Source organism: Danio aesculapii, chromosome 11 (assembly GCF_903798145.1).
Source record: "Danio aesculapii chromosome 11, fDanAes4.1, whole genome shotgun sequence".
Lineage (NCBI taxonomy): Eukaryota > Metazoa > Chordata > Actinopteri > Cypriniformes > Danionidae > Danio > Danio aesculapii.
Genome location: NC_079445.1, coordinates 2,605,442 through 2,622,335, shown reverse-complemented (window position 1 = coordinate 2,622,335; position 16,894 = coordinate 2,605,442). Strand labels below are relative to the sequence as shown.

Below are 16,894 nucleotides of genomic sequence, written 5' to 3'. Positions count from 1 at the left end.
GGAGTAGATCGCTTTAGTTAGCCACACGTGATAAAAGGTATTGATCTCAGCCAGACGCCAGGGATTTTAACCCCCAAAACAGTTATCTGTGGCGAGTCAAGCCTCGGATCTCACTTATTGTAATTACGCTGCTATCCCACAGGGACAGATCTACCAGTATGGTGATGGCCCAAGTTAATTATTGTAACTGCCCAATCTGATACAATCTGATAAGAAATAACATATAGAGAAATAAGTCTGTAAAAGAACAGAAAATGCACTTGCAGGTTTTTGTAGCGTAATATCCAACACCAACCCAGACAAAATAGCACTTTAAACTAATACAAATGTTAACAAATGTCACTTTTTTACCGTATTTGAAGGTTAAAAGTTGTTAGGAGAAAGATCAAGTTCCCATAATGCAATTCAAAAGCATAAATAAATAGGGAAAAATTAAAACATGAATCAAAAAATACAGAAAACTGCTAATTTACTGATATTTTCTACAATGTTGAAACATCTGAAGGCATTTCATGGAAAACTAATATATGACTTTGTATGGTCAAGACGTACCAATAGAAATGGTGCTAATTTGGTGTCAAGTAGTTTAGAAAATGAACCTGCATCTGTATCTGTTACCTGAAGCTTCATTCATTTATTAGTCTAGATGACACGCTACTCTTCTCAGTTTGTTGTTTGGATGGATGTTTTGATCCAACTGATCACAATGCTACAATAAACATACACTATATTGCCAAAACCTTTGGGAAATCTACCTTTACAAGCATGTCCTGAAATTTAATGACATCCCAGTCTTTATCCGTAGGGTTTAATATCGAGTTGGCCCACCCTTTTTAGCTTAAACTCTTTAGAGATGTGTGTCTAGAACAGCATATGTGAGGTCAGTCACTGATTTGATCCTGGCTCACAGTCTCTGCTCTAATTTATCCCTGAGGTGTTCATTTGGGTTAAAGTCAGGACTCTGTGCAGGCCAGTCCATTTTTTCCCACATCAAACTCACTCATCCATGGACCTAGGTTTGTTCACTGGTGTGTTTTCATGTTGAACAGAAATCCCTATTCCCAATCTATTCCTATAAAGTTGGGAGCATGAAATTGTCTAAAATGTCTTGGTATGCTGAAGCATCAAGAGTTATTTTCACTGGAATTAAAGGCACGGATTAGTATGATTCAGTTTTAGGGGCTTTTCCACCGTGTTCTGTACTTAAGACCTAGAACTTTTTTCTAGTACCACATCAGGTGAGGATTCAAGCAGGTTGTACCATTACCAAAACATGACATGTGCACACTGCTGATCACCGATTGGTCAGAGATGTTCAATTTCACTAGTTTGTGGCTTGTTTCCAATGGTACGGCCAATTGATTTCTTTATAGTCAACTTTGATAAGAGGTATTGATCCACTTTAGATGTTGACTACTATAATGCTTGATTTTATACACTTATCCCTATGGAAGAGATTGAATTCAGAGATTTGGAGGGCTGTCCCAAAACATTTGGCTGGCAATATAGTGTATAAACCGCTGAAATACTTTATAGTGTACAGAGAGCAAACCGTTTTATCTTTTGGATTTTATTAAAGTGTGAACTCCTGAACTCGTGGACTCTTGGGATCCCTGACACTAGTTCCTCATGCAGTGAATATTAATAGAAATTCTTAATGTTTGTACATTTTTTTTGAGATTTCGGAAGAAATGAAAGATAGGACAGTTATTATTCTCACTGTTTAAAGGTCGAATGCCTTTAACGGATTTGTCTGTAATCAGTATTGTCCATTATTACAAATGCATTTGTGGCCTCTTCAATGACAGATTATTTATTTTGTTAATTCCTCAATAAATTATATTGCCTCACATTTATGTCTTTAGATTGTTACTTTTATTTAATAACAACTTGCTCACTTTTTTTACACTAAAGGGCTCCAATTTTGTCTGTTTTTACAAGATGTAAAGTAAGTCTTGTGTCTCCAGAATGTGTCTGTGAGGTTTCATATCAAACTACCCATCAGATTATTTATTATACTCAGGGACTGAGGGAATTGTAGCTATTCTTGCACCTGTGCCTTTATATGCAAATGAGTTGGTTCTCCCCGCCCACTCTTATGATATTTCACTTCAGATATGGATTACCAATGTCAGGATAAACACAGCATGGATGAGAGGGCCTGTCTCACAGTCTAATTCAGCCCAAGTTCATTTGGGTTAAAGTCAGGACTCTGTGCAGGTCAGTCCATTTTTTTTACACACTAAACTTGCTTATCCATGTCTATATGGACCTAGATTTGTTCACTGGTGTGCTTTCATGTTAAACAGGACTCCCTAGCCCCAAACTGCTCCCATAAAGTAGAGAGCATGAAAATGTCTAAAATGGTTGATATGCTGAAGCATCAAGAGTTATTTTCATCAGAACTAAAAGTATAAATAACAACTTGCTCACTTTTTTGCATTAAAGGGGTCTTGTGTGTCTCCAGAATGTGTCTGTGTGGTTTCAGGTCAAAATACCCATTAGATCATTTATTATACTCTGGGTCCGAGGGAATTGTAGCTGTTTTTTGTGCCTGTGCCTTTAAATGCAAATGAGCTGGTTCTCCCCGCCCACTCTTATGATATTTTGCTTCAGAGAAGGATTACCAGAGGGGTTTCCTCCGGGTGCTCTAGATTCCCCTACAGTCCAAACACATGCGCTATAAGTGAATTTAAATAAACTAAATTGGCCGCAGTGTATGAGTGTGTATGGGTGTTTCCCAGTACTGGGTTGCAGCTGGAAGGGCATCCGCTGCGTAAAACATACTGGAATAGTTGGTGGTTCATTCTGCTGTGGCGACCTCTGATAAATGATAAACGAACGATTACCAATGTCAGGATAAACACAGCAAAAACAGACACAAATACCACAGTAGATGAATTCACCACACACAAATGCCATTATAATGTTCGTGCGCACACGTTTAACACATTGTGCTGCTTTTGCTCATCTACTCACAGCAAATGTGACAAGATGGCCACCAAACGGGTAAATATGCTGCTCTATAGAGATCATTAGCTAAGCTACTGCACAAAATAAACCTGAATTAATGTCCTCAAAGCAGGACTCCTGTTGTGTGATTGAAGCATCATTGTTTATAGTTGTGTACACTATGAAGCTGTGGTTATGAGTTACGTAGCTTGAAAAGAGTATAGTTCAAAATGCTATAAAAACTACCAAAGTGTGTCACCTACTGCTCATCGAAGTGCTGTTTGATCACAGAGAGTTGGAACAGATCTTTTAATCCAAGTTTCTTTGCAAATCCTGTCTTGTGGGCATGATTATAAGCATCACTTTGGAGACACGGTAATAAAAGTCAATATTGGTGGGCTTGGAAAACCATACTGCTACATTACGTTGAAGTCGGCCTCAAAATCGCTGTTTTTAACATCAGGAAATCTTAAAAAAGAGTCGTGTTGTGTTTCTATCACTCCAATATGACTGCGTGGACACACTATACCGACAAACATTTCTGTCCAAACCGCTTCCGAAAGATTTTGCTTGATAGCTGCCCTTTAAATAGTCACAGCACTGCATGTAAAAATGCATATGTAGAAGTGTATTTTTAATGACGGTCTCCTTTCTGACACACTGATCCAACACCCACACATCTCAGCAAAGCAGACGGATGAAGCCTGTGATTCACTGGCTCGCATTTCATCTTCATCATCATCTTCCTCAGACTCACAGATGGAAAACCTGTCTGAGACGATTTCATTTCTGTTCAGTGCCGCTAGAGGCACAGAAACTCACCTTTGCTGGATTAAGTCTACACTCACCGGCCACTTTATTAGGTACACCTGTCTAGTTACCGCAAAATTGTAATCAGCCAATCACATGGCAGCAAGTCAGTGCATTTAGGCATGTAGACATGGTCAAGATGATCTGCTGCTATTTAAACTGGGCATCAGAATGAGGAAGAAAGGGGATTTAGGTGACTTTGAATGTGGCTAGGTTGTTGGTGCCAGAAGGCCAGGTCTGAGTATTTCAGAAACTGCTGATCTACTGGAATTTTCATGCACAACCATCTCTAGGGTTTACAGAGAATGATCTGAAAAAGAGGAAATATCCAGTGAGCGACAGTTCTGTGGGTGCAAATGCCTTGTTGATGCCAGAGGTCAGAGGAGAATGGCCAGACTGGTTCCAGCTGATAGAAAGGCAACAGTAACTCAAATTTTGTAAACAGCTGTTGCTAGGTGACGGCCACTAAAGCACAGAGACGTCCGCATATCACTGTCATTCTGCTTTTACTGAATCTTTTGTTTGTGTTACCAAAACCACAATACAGAGAGCCACTTCCATCTATTCATTCATTCATTTTCTGCCGCTTTTCCGGGGCCAGGTCGCGGGGGCAGCAGTCTCAGGAGAAAACCCCAGACTTCCCTCTCCCCAGACACTTCCTCCAGTTCCTCCGGGGGGGATCCCGAGGCGTTCCCAGGCCAGCCGAGAGACATAGTCCCTCCAGTGTGTCCTGGGTCTTCCTCAAGACCTCCTCCCGGTGGGACATGCCTGGAACACCTCCCAAGGTAGGCATCCGAAACAGATGCCTGAGCCACCTCAGCTGACTTCTCTCAATGTGGAGGAGCAGCGGCTCTACTCCGAGCTCCTCCCGGGTGTCAGACCCTATCCATAAGAGTGCGCCCTGCCACCCTTCGAAAGAAACTCATTTTGGCCGCTTGTATTCGAGCTCTTGTCCTTTCGGTCATGACCCAAAGCTCATAAGACGCACACAAGTTTGTACTACAGTTGGCGGTTCACTTACGTTATTTGGTGCGCATTAATATCAAAAGTGAACCTGACCAGAGTTTGCACGAACCGTACCCCAGACCACCTCTTTCAGGCGCGCTCAAATATTTCCCAAATGATGTTTGACAGAGCGAGGAATTTTTCACAGTATTTCCTGTAATATTTTTTCTACTGGAGAAAGTCTGATTTGTTTTATTTTGGCTAGAATAAAAGCAGTTTTTTTAAGGTCTTTAGGTTTAAAGGTTTATTTAAAAACATTTAAGGTCAATATTATTAGCCCCCTCAAGCAATATTTGTTTTGATTGTCCACAGAACAAAGCATCGTTATACAATGACTTGCCTAATTAACCTAGTTAAGCCTTTAAATATCACTTTAAGCTGAATACTAGTATCTTGAAGAATATCTAGTCAAATATTATGTGCTGTCATCATGACAAAGATAAAAGAAATCAGTTATTAGAGATGAGCTATTAAAACTATTATCTTTAGAAATGTGTTTTTCCTTCCTTTAAACAGCAAGGAACAGGGGCTAATAATCCAGGATGGCTAATAATTCTCACTGTATATATATATATATATATATATATATATATATTATGTAATGTGATTAATCATGAGGAATCATGTCACAGCATTAACTTTCTTTTAATACAAATTGTTTGTGATGGAACCAAAGCTGAAACAGGAGATGAGAAATCAAATGAAAGTCGCTCTTCTTCCATCATGTTATGCGTCTCTGTTTGGTCAGAGAGAAGTGTTTCAGCTCTTCTTCTTCAGTTCATGTGTGTTGTGAGGTGACGCAGAAACTCTCCGCGGGTGGTGGTGTGTCCCGGAAACACAGCGTGACAAAACTCACACACCTGCGACTGAAGCGTCACTCCAGACATGACCAGACCTCCAGCCTGACTGAGCAGCTCACTGTCCAGGAAAGAGGACGACCAGGGCCTCTGAAACACACACAGATATATATGAAAAAACTGGCTACAATAGAGCCAGATTCCACCAAAGTCTCCTGAGGTGGAGGAGGAATGGGAGGAGATAGCGGTTTTTATATTTATATACACAATAATATATATATGCATTTACATCTTAATCCTTTCATTTGACATATCTAAAGATATTTGTGTGCTGCTGTGCATCCCTGTGTGTGTAATAAGCAATGAGTAAGCACATTTTGGAGAAGGAATGGGAGGAGATAGCGGTTTTTATATATTTTTACATCTTAATCTTTTCATTTTTAAAGATGTTTGTGTGCTGCTGTGCATCCCTGTGTGTGTATTAAGCAATGATTGTGCACGTTTTGGAGAAGAAAATAGGAGGAGGTAGCAGTTTTTAAAATTATATACACAATAACATATAGATTTTTTTTACATCTTAATCTTTTCATTTTTCATTTTTAAAGATATTTGTGTGCTGCTGTGCATCCCTGTGTGTGTAATAAGCAATGAGTATGCACGTTTTGGACCCGCATAGGCGCATAACACTGACATTTATTTCATTTCCCGTCAGTTTTACTACACAATGTAACTACAGAAGACTTGAGCTTTAAATAGGAAAATTATCAAAACATTTTTTTTATGAAATGCTAATGGTCTAATCCATTTCAATTCATTATGCTAAGCTAAAAGTAACCCTGCCAGAACAAGAAATCAGCTGAATGTATTAAAAATGGTTCAAGTCAACTGTTTAACTCTAGGAGACTTGTAAAATGGACAGAAAGTGGCACAAATGCGTTTACTATTTAAACAATGAGTCGCAAAATGTGAAAATGACACTTGCATTGGGGTGAAAACAGTAAAAAAACTTCTGAAAATGCTTCTTGATTTAAACAATTTTAGATATTTGGTCAAAAAAAACACGTCAAAATCTCTAAACTTCTTTTTTTTTTGCAGTGCATGGATATTATCATGTTTTGGGTGAAATAGTTTGGAGGTTATATACACAATAATATATATATATATATATTTTTTTACATCATAATCCTTTCATTTTTCATATTTACAGATATCTGTGTGCTGCTGTGCATCCCTGTGTGTGTAATAAGCAATGAGTATGTGCGTTTTGGACCTGCATAGGAGCATAACACTAACACACTCTTTAAATATCAAATAAAACACTGCACCGTTGACTTTAGAGCAGCTTTTAGTTGGTCAATGGTGCCGTCTATTTCACCATTTCTATTGTCTCAAAATAGCAACGGTTAAACAGCGACGTCTCTCATGCCTCAGTGGTTTCAAGGCGTCCTTTAAAAACAGCCAAATCTTGTGCTCTGCATAATATCACTCTGCTTGGTCAAGTCATGGTACAGCAGCAGAGTTTCTTGACTACTACGGCAGAATAGTATAGTATAGTTTCTAGTAATCTTGGCCTAGAATAGAGGATTTTTTTTAATTTTCCGTCAGTTTTATTACACGATGTAACTACAGAAGACTTGAGAAAATTATCAAAACATTTTTTAAAAATGAAATGCTAATGGTCTAATCTATTTCAATTCATTATGCTAAGCTAAGCTAAAAGGGACCCTGCCAGAACAAGAAATCGGCTGAATGTATTATAAAATGCCTCAAGTCAATTGTCTCTAGGAGACTTGTAAAATGGACAGAAATGGGCACAAATGCATTCACTATTTAAACAATGTTGCGCTGGGGTGAAAATAGCAAAAAACTTCTGAAAATGCATCTTGATTTAAATTTTATTTTAGATATTTAGACAAAAAAAACATGTCAAAATCTCTAAACTCTTTTATTTTTTTTTGCAGTGCGTGGATATTATCATGTTATTGGTAAAATAGTTAGGAGGTTTAAGCAAAGTGGCCTAAAGTGAACAACAATATGGTACAAACCCGCAGCCTTTGTGGAGTCTGGTTCTCGTAATATTGTTCCTCAGCTTTCCTCAGGTCATCCCAGGCATTGCTCGCAGGCATCTGGACAGGATTGTGGAAAACTGCTTTATCGTGGACTCCCTGTTTCTGATCCGGCACGTCCATGTTAAGATGTAGTTTGTCTAATCCGCTGTCTACCTGACCCAGACAATTAGTAGCTGGACAAACACACAAGAAATTTTATAATTAAAAGCAACATCAGTGCTGATGGCTTTGAATAACAGGGTTCCCACTTTAAACCATCACATTTCCTGACTTTCATTGACTAAAGAGCTGAATTTTCATGACACAATGAATAGAAAATCAGGCCATTGTGCTTATATATTATTCATTCATTTGTTTGTTATCATTTGGATGAGTCCCTGATTTGTCAGCGGCCACTACAGAAGAATAAACCACCTTATATAATAATAATAATAATAATATATTTGTAAGAGCCATAATTTGATTTAATATAATTTATTAATAGTGCTCAAATTCACGTACAATTTACACATATTGATATGCTTAGTTCTGTACATTTGTTGATTTAACCCCTACTCCTTTGTTTGTAATGGTTTGCTCCGCCGTTATTGGACTGTTTTAAGTTATATTACCAAATAGGAAAGCAACAGTTTGTTGACCGGAGTTAGGAAAATTCAGTAAACATCTTTAAATGGAAAGAAACCAGAGTCAATGAAATTCTGTTAGTACAATATTATTAAAATAATATGTAAAAACAATAACATAATATTAAAAATGTTTTAGCTTGAATTATTTTGCAAGGTTTTAAATAGCCATATGAGAACAGCAATGGATAATTTACCATTTAATTCATGAATAATTTCATCATTTAATGTTTGCGTCGCTGCAAAGTTAAATATGATAGCAACTTTTGTTAAAAAGCTTAACAAAATGCCTTTTATTGATATTTTTAGTAGTCTGAAACAGTATATAATGATAAATCCTTAAAATAACTCATGGCAGAATGAGAGTATAGTATATAGACATATTGACCTAGAAAATAGCAACTATTCATTTTCTGTCATTATTAGTATACAATGCAACTACAGAAAAGTCAGGCTTTAAATGGGAAAATTATCGAAACTCTTTGGTTGTTTTTGAGTGTGATGCTAATGGTCTAATCCAAATTAATGACCTATGCTATGCTAAGCTAAAAGTGCTCCCGCCAGACCCAGAGATTGGCTGAATGGATTAAAAAATGGTTAAAATCAGCTGTTTAACTATAAGGGAGCTTCAAATTGAGCCTATTTAAAAAAAGAAAAAAAAAATGTGGAAAGTTCTTTAAAAGCTTTCAGATGATAAATCTCATACTCTGAAGGTCGAGCAGGTTTTCTCCAGCAGGATGTCTCTGAGATTCATAGCACTGTGTTTTCTGATCTGTGTTTTTTCCTGTGCACTGGCATGGGTTTACAAGGTTCCTTGTTGAAGCTGTTGCCGAACCTGAAAGTGAACATGCAGGTCGTTTAGATCAGTGTTTCCCAACCCTGTTCCTGAAGGCACACCAACAGTACACATTTTCAAGCTCTCTCTAATCAAACACACCTGAATCAACTCATCAGAACATTAGAAGAGACTCCACAACCTGACACGAATGGGTCAGATAAGGGAGACATACAAAATATGTACTGTTGGTGTGCCTCCAGGAACAGGGTTGGGAAACACTGGTTTAGTTCATTCATCCCATTGTTAATTGAAATGAGCGTACACCAATTCCCATGCAAATCTTGTGATCTGTAAAAAAAACGAACTTGACGAGAGAACATGCGCAGCTGTAAATAAACTCTAAAGCCCCGGTCAGACCACACGAATTTGTCACAATTTCGGCGCGATTTCCTTGACGAAATGTGTAATGTGGCATAGTTCACGACAACCGGTAATATGCCTGTGACGCTTCACGACACTATAGCAGAAAGCCTAGCATGTTTAATTTTTTTCTCGTCCCGTGGGTGACAATCAACAAACACACAAACCCAAACAAAAATAATAGGAAGGGGAAACACGGATGGGTATCCAACACAACGTCAACACTAGTACAACAGCACAAGAAACACAATCAACGAAAACAACTCAACAACAGGAATAACTTTATCACAATCTCAAACAACACGCCAACAAAACTCGCTCTCCCGCCCTACGCCCGTTGTTCTCTTTTTAAAGGACGCCCTGGATAACCTCCTCCAATCCCAGGGCACGTCGCCTGCATAGTTAGGGCGGGGCCTGCAGGTGGAAAGAGGGAGAGAGAGAGACAAACACACACAAACAAACACACCTGCCAACGCAACACTGTGCAATAGGAGCACATAATTTCTCAGTTATATCATTTTAAATCTGCCATTAATGTGCTGCTCAGGTAAAAAAAAAAAAATAGGCTGCATATTTACTTATGGGTCACGGGTGGATAAGATCAATCATTGATTATGCAAACTTTAACTACCTTTTCTAAAATGTTAAGGTGTTTTAAGCAGTTTATCTGACAGACTGGCACAAATATGCAGACGTCTTCATTCTCACAACGAGTTTCTGAGTTCTCTCATCCTTCCAACAGAGTTTGTTCTTCCGAAGTAATCTGGGAGCATGCTCAGTGCTGCGAATACATTGAAAAAGTATCTCCTGCTTATTCAAATTAGTAATTAAAAGTGAAAATAGTTTAATATAGGCTTCTCTGAAACGGAATATTTCACTTTCATTTTATTTAGGCTAGATTATTCCTTTATTTAACAAACCAACACCAACAATTCGTGTTTTGGCAAATATAGCGGACTTGTTTTGTAGCGCATCACCTCAAATGTTATTCGCTAATCTTGTTAGATAACTGGCCAACAAAAGATGCATTAAAACTAAGTAAAAAATTATTGCAAATGAAATTCTTATTTTAAAAAGATATTTTTTCCAAGAAAAATATACAAATTATATTTTTGTTTGTGCCCCTCCACTCCTCAACTATAAGGGTGGATGTTTTGTTTCGCTCTCAGGAAAATAAGGATTTAATGAATGCTCCACTGTGATTGTATCACAAATCTGAGTTATTTATTCATTCATTTATTCTCTTTTCAGCTTAGTCCCTTTATTAATCAGGGGTTGCCACAGTAGAATGAACCGCCAACTTATCCAGCCGCAACCCAACACTAGGAAACACCCACACACTCTAGCACACACTACGGCCAATTTAGCTTATTCAATTCACCTGTACTGCATGTTTTTGGACTGGTGGAAACCGGAGCACCCGGAGGAAACTCACGCGAACACGTGGAGAATGTGCAAACTCCACACAGAAACGCCAACTGACCCAGCCGAGGCTCCAACCAGCGACCTTCTTGCTGTGAGGCGATTGTACTACCCACTGCGCCACCGTGCTGCCCCAATCTCAGGTATATATTTGCTTATTTTTTAACATGTCATTATTTTAAAGATTATGTCTTAAGCATCTGAGTTTGCCTTGCTGCTGCTTATGTGCTTTCATTTTGTCCGTCTCACTCGCGGCAAGTTCAGGTGAGGGATTGTTTAATACAGTGTTTCCCAACCCTGTTCCTGGAGGCACACCAACAGTACATATTTTGGATGTCTCCCTTTTCTGACCCATTAGCTTCAGGTGTTGGAGTCTCTTCTGATGTTATGATAAGTTGATTCAGGTGTGTTTGATTAGGGAGAGGTTGAAAATGTGTACTGTTGGTGTGCCTTCTGGAACAGGGCTGGGAAACACTGGTTTAATAAAAACGTTTGGTCCTAACCATGTCGTAACGAATGCCCTTAAACATTGTAGTTATTAGTTTTCAGCAAGCATCAGTGTTTATTGAGATTGAATTAAGATTAAAATAATTTAAATTGAGAGAAGAAACATTGGTGTGGAGTTTGCATGTTCTCCCCGTGTTGGCGTGGGTTTCCTCTGGGTGCTCCGGTTTCCCCCACAGTTCAAAGACATGCGGTACAGGTAAATTGGGTAGGCTAAATTGTCCGTAGTGTATGAGTGTGTTTAGATGTTTCCCAGTGATTGGTTGCAGCTGCTGCGTAAAACATATGCAGGATAAGTTGGCGGTTCATTCCGTTGTGGTGACCCCAGATTAATAAAGGGACCGAGCCGAAATTAAAATGAATGAATGAATAAGAAACATTGTTATAGCATCACTTGTGACTGCTTTGGGAAATAATACTCGTCGTAGACGTCCCGGGATGACTGATCGTGAAGAAACGTGTAGTCTGGCACATTTGTCACCCACGACAAGTCGAGATTTTATCAAGAAAAATAAATAAAAATATCGCATAATCTGAAATAGTGACTTCCGTAACCGACAATAAAAATCAGGTGATCTGACCGGGGCTTAAGTAAAGATAATTCACTTACATTTTGACCTAATTAATCCACCATATGAGCCATGATCATTAATAAAGTAATCTATTCTAGTGTACGTTCACTTTTAAGAAAGTTTCTATGTTCATTTTATAAATCAGAGCCCAGATATGGAAAAATAAGAAACTAATAGGGCGTCCTAACTTTTTCACACTCATGTGCATCTCTGACCTTGCTGTCGCTGTAAAGCGTCGGAGAGATGCTGAAGCATTGCTGCTTGTTTTAAGCAGAGTGACTGGAGACGCATGAACTCCTGATACAAGGCAGCGTACGCTTCCTCCATCCTCAAGTCCTTGAGCTTGAAGATTTAAGATCAATGACGTCTGTGCAAAAAGGAAAAAAGAGAGACATCTAGTATTATAACTGTAAACATACAGTAACAACAAAAATACACCTAATAAAAGCACTCCTGCAATGTTGACTCTGGATTATAGTAGCTAGTTGCTATTTTACTAATTAAGAAATGTACATGAGATCATACATGGCTAATCTGCTTATAATTTGGTGACATCAAAACTATAACATCTGATAATTTGTTCTCTTGACTTGGGATAAAAAATACACACTGTCAAGATTTATACACTACGTGGACTTTATGAGATGACACCAACCATCTGAGAACTGAGAGGACAACAAACACTTAATACACTTCATTTAACGTATTATTATTGCATGCAAATATTATTTCGTTTGGAAGGATACTATAAACTGTATAACTACAGGTTAATATACTGTCTATCCTATACACAACTTTGAACTTTTCAGATTTTGACTGTAATGCTATGATGTGCACTTTTCGGGACGATGATTATTGTGAAAAGCACAATGAAAGTCAACTTGAATTGAATTGAGAATTGAATTATTTCAGAAGTCACTATGAAACACTTCAGTCAACAGATGGAAACCACAAGAGCTCAAACTGAAAGCACACATTTCGCTACACTGTATACTGTACAGTTTGTATCATCACTAGAGCAAATTATAAATCTCAACCTCAACCACATCCTCAGCGCCCTGACTATTAAATATTAATACACAGAAACATATCCAATCTCTTACAAAAATAATGGTTTATTGGTATAATTTTGGTTTGTTTTTGTAGCGCATTGTCCTAAGGTAACATGGTAAAACTATGGTTAAACTAATTTTGACCTACCATAGTCGATTATGGCAACCACATATTAAGCTAACCATAGTGTTTACCATAGTAAAACTGTAGTTATACAAATGAAAGTACTACAATTTTAAAACTAGTTTTAAACTACTTTTAAAGCTAATGTTAGTTATATAAATGAAGTACTACAATAATAAAGCTGTAATTAAACAAATGGAAGTACTAACGTTACAATAGTACATCTGTAACGTTAGTCCTACAAATGTAAGACGATGCTTACTACAATTTTACCATAAAAATAACGTGGTTAATTTTCGTGAGGGATATATGACTATAATATATCATCAATACTAAGAAACGTTGCTTTCTCCATCTGTTTAATTGTCCGGTTTAATGCGTAACGTTATTATTATAATAATTATTATTATTTTGTTGTTGCGGTAACACACAATAAAAGTGTGAAGAGACCAACATATTATCGCAATCTACATAACAAACTAACATCCTGTGAACAAATACATACAGTTGAAGAGTCTGACGAACCTGTGCTGGGGGAAAATCCGTATAAGCTTTTAAAGTTAGTTACAAATATATGTCAACAGTTTTACAACAGTGACAGGAAATCAAAACAGGAACTCGTCCATGAACCGCCCCTTTCTTCTCCCGGGTCAGTTTAGTAGTAGCACAAAAACTGCACATTTCGTGATTTTGATTTATTTATTTATTTATTTATTATTAAAATCCTGCTCTCCAATGCTGCTTTTTTTTTGTTTGTTGAAAATAAAATAAATTAAAAAACTTAAAATTTCCCTACTGAAAAAAACTGCTTAAACCAGCCTAGGCTGGTTGGCTGGTTTTGGCTGGTTGACCAGCCTGGTTTTAGAGGGGTTTTGGCCATTTCCAGGCTGGTCAGGCTGGAAAATGACCACCTAAAACCAGCTTAACCACCTAGCCAGGCTGGGAGCCCAGCCAAAACCAACTATGTCCAGCTTAAACCAGGCTGGCTTTATAAAGGCGGAATATGTGAATATACTGCAAAATGTCATTTATTCTTGTGTTTAAATCTTTATTATCAGCATCATTACTTTAGTCTTTAATCCACTCTAATAATGATACTTTATAAACAATTCTTATATGCTGATTTGATGCTCAAGAATCACGATTAAAGTTAAAACAGTGTTGAAAATATTCTTGCTGCTTCATATATTTAATAAAATGATTTATGAAAGTGTTTTTTTTTTCTTTTTTATTTATAAAATAAATATTAATTTGTTTTAAAAAGTGTTTTATTTTATAAATATATTTCTGTTCATTCTGAAAAGTAATAAAAAGTTATATTCACATATATAGTATACAGGTATTCTAAATTAATATAATAATTCACTATGTGGTAGTAACCTGTATGCAGAATCTGCTCAATTTTAATGTATGATTTCAAAGGCAATTAGATTTTTTTAATTAAAATAATTAATAAAATAATAATAATATTAACAGTTTAAAAGCGAAATCAATTAACTTGAAATAAGTTGTAAAATAGCAGTATACTAAATGAAAACAAAACCGTTCATGTCTATGATATCTATGCACATTTTTAAGATCCTGCATTTCTTTAATCACTTTAAAAACAATATATTTAATGTTGTCCTCTTACATTACATTTAATGAAATTAAGTCAATTTTTCTTTCTTAAGACAGTTAAGAAATGACAAAAAAGTTAATATTATGTTTAAAAATGATTCTTTAGATTTTCTATTCATCAAAGTTTCCTAAACGCAATGTATATAATTGTTTGCACAAAAATATTTAGTACTGTTTACAACACTGACAAGACATTTTGAACATGAAATCAGCAAATGAGGATGCTGTGACACTAAAGACTGGACCAAATCTGCTTTTTTTTCTTCTACTTCTACAACAGAAAGTTCATTTTACAGGATGATAAATACACAATTCTGAGCCATTAATCAGTCTTGATTTTTGTCTGGATTGAATGTTGATTGTAGCGCCTGCCGCGACCTCTGGTGGTCATACAGAACGTACAACGATTTCCTACTAATGTTATGTTTATGGATTTTCTTAGAAAATAATTAAGCAAATATATTTGTAAATGCTTATATATATATATATCCCCCCCCCCCCCCCAAATATACCAAAATGTATTTTATATAGTATTTTATATAATTTTTATGTATTTTTACTTGTTTTTTAAATATACTTTAGGAAATAAATATTTATGTATTATTTATTTATTTATTTATTTATTTATTTATTTATCTACTATTTATTTATTTTTAATTGTTTTAAAAAATATGTGGACCACGCTGGACCACAAAACGAGCAATAAGCATCTTTTTTAATAATTGAAATTCATGCATTACATGAAATGTAAACAAATAAGCTTCCTGTTAATATATACATTCTTAGAATAGGACAGTATTTAGATGAGATGAGAACTATTTAAAATCTGCAATTTGAGGGTTAAAAATATCAACATATTGAGAATGTTTCCTTTAAAGTTGGCTAAATAAAGTTCTTAGCACTACATGCTAATCAAAACGAGGTTTTGCTAGATATACAGTGAAACATTTACAAAAATATCTTCGTGGAACATGGACATGATAATGGCATAAAAAATTCATTCATTTATTTTCCTTCAGCTTAGTCCCTTATGTATCAGGGGTCGCCACAGCGGAATGAACCGCCAACTATTCCAGCATATGTTTTACACAGCGAATGCACTTCCAGTTGCAACCCAGTGCTGGGAAACATCCATATATACTCATTCACACCCAAACACTACAGACAATTTAGTTTATTCAATTTACCTATAGCGCATGTATGAAGCCAGATCAGTCTCAAAAATAATACATTTACAAAATATAATTCATACATCGGCTTAGTCCCTTTATTAGTCTGGGGTTGCCACTGCGGAACGAACTGCCAACTTATCCAGCATATGCGGATGCCCTTCCAGCTGCAACCCATCTCTGGGAAACATCCACACACACACACTCACTCACACACATACACTACGTACAATTTAGCCAACCCAATTCACCTGTACCGCATGTCTTTGGACTGTGGGGGAAACCGGAGCACCCGGAGGAATGCGAACGCAGGGAGAACATGCAAACTCCACACTGAAACGCCAACTGACCCAGCCGAGGCTCGAACCAGCGCCCTTTTTGCACTACCTACTGCGCCACTGCGTCGCCCCTACTGTATATTTATAAAACAATAAATTATTAATAGAGTACTAAGGCTATATTTTGTAAATAGGCTACTCACAAATAAATGACCATACAGAGAAACAGCAAAAATGGTGCAAATATACGCTAATATATTAGCATAAACTCATAAAAAATTACGTTGGCTGTTTGTTCAAACTACTTCTTTAAAATAAGCTGAAACAACACAATTCTTGAGGTTTTTTTGTGACAAACTTAATTTTTTAATGTTCAGTCCACTTAATTTTGTAAAAACTAATGAGCTAACTTAATTCCTTCATGTTGCCCCAACACAAATCAGTTGTGAGGAGCCCAGCATTTTAACAGTGTACGCTCACTGTTTTTTTAGCCAACGTAATTGTTTTATGTTCAGTTAAGTTAACTCAATCGATTTGTGTTGGGACAACATGAAGGAATTGTGTGGAACCCAGCATTGTATAGTGTATAAACACGCTGTAAACGTGTATACTTGTGTATTTCTTTTGGACGCTCCAGTTCGGTTGGCGGCAGTAAAAGTAAAGCGACCCGCAGCAGCCAATAGAAGTGAAGAAGAGAAA

At 36.8% G+C, this 16,894-nt stretch overlaps 1 protein-coding gene across 2 annotated transcripts; it reads right to left on the bottom strand.

Annotated features, from left to right (window-relative positions):
• Positions 1-5,396: 5,396 nt before the first annotated feature.
• On the bottom strand, positions 5,397-13,764 carry zgc:113184 (uncharacterized protein LOC553745 homolog). Of its 2 annotated transcripts, none has more exons than XM_056467824.1 (5): positions 13,654-13,764; positions 12,168-12,319; positions 8,963-9,091; positions 7,610-7,806; positions 5,397-5,714 (listed from the first exon to the last, which is right to left on the bottom strand). In XM_056467824.1, exons 2-5 carry the CDS (start codon positions 12,277-12,279, stop codon positions 5,541-5,543), a joined length of 612 nt encoding a protein of 203 aa, XP_056323799.1. In that variant the 5' UTR covers positions 12,280-12,319; positions 13,654-13,764; the 3' UTR covers positions 5,397-5,540. The 2 variants fall into 2 exon arrangements, with proteins under 2 accessions (XP_056323799.1, XP_056323800.1); XM_056467825.1 differs by having other exon boundaries at positions 13,634-13,754.
• Positions 13,765-16,894: the final 3,130 nt, after the last annotated feature.

What these genes read in the sequence shown, in the direction of transcription:
- zgc:113184 (XM_056467824.1), bottom strand. Translation starts at nt 12,279, where the DNA reads ATGGAGGAAGCGTACGCTGCCTTGTATCAGGAGTTCATGCGTCTCCAG. An exon ending in CGCTTTACAGCGACAGCAAG is followed by an intron (nt 9,092 to 12,167) that starts GTCAGAGATGCA and finishes GTTCACTTTCAG; the next exon opens with GTTCGGCAACAGCTTCAACA. An exon ending in AAACCTGCTCGACCTTCAGA is followed by an intron (nt 7,807 to 8,962) that starts GTATGAGATTTA and finishes GTGTTTGTCCAG; the next exon opens with CTACTAATTGTCTGGGTCAG.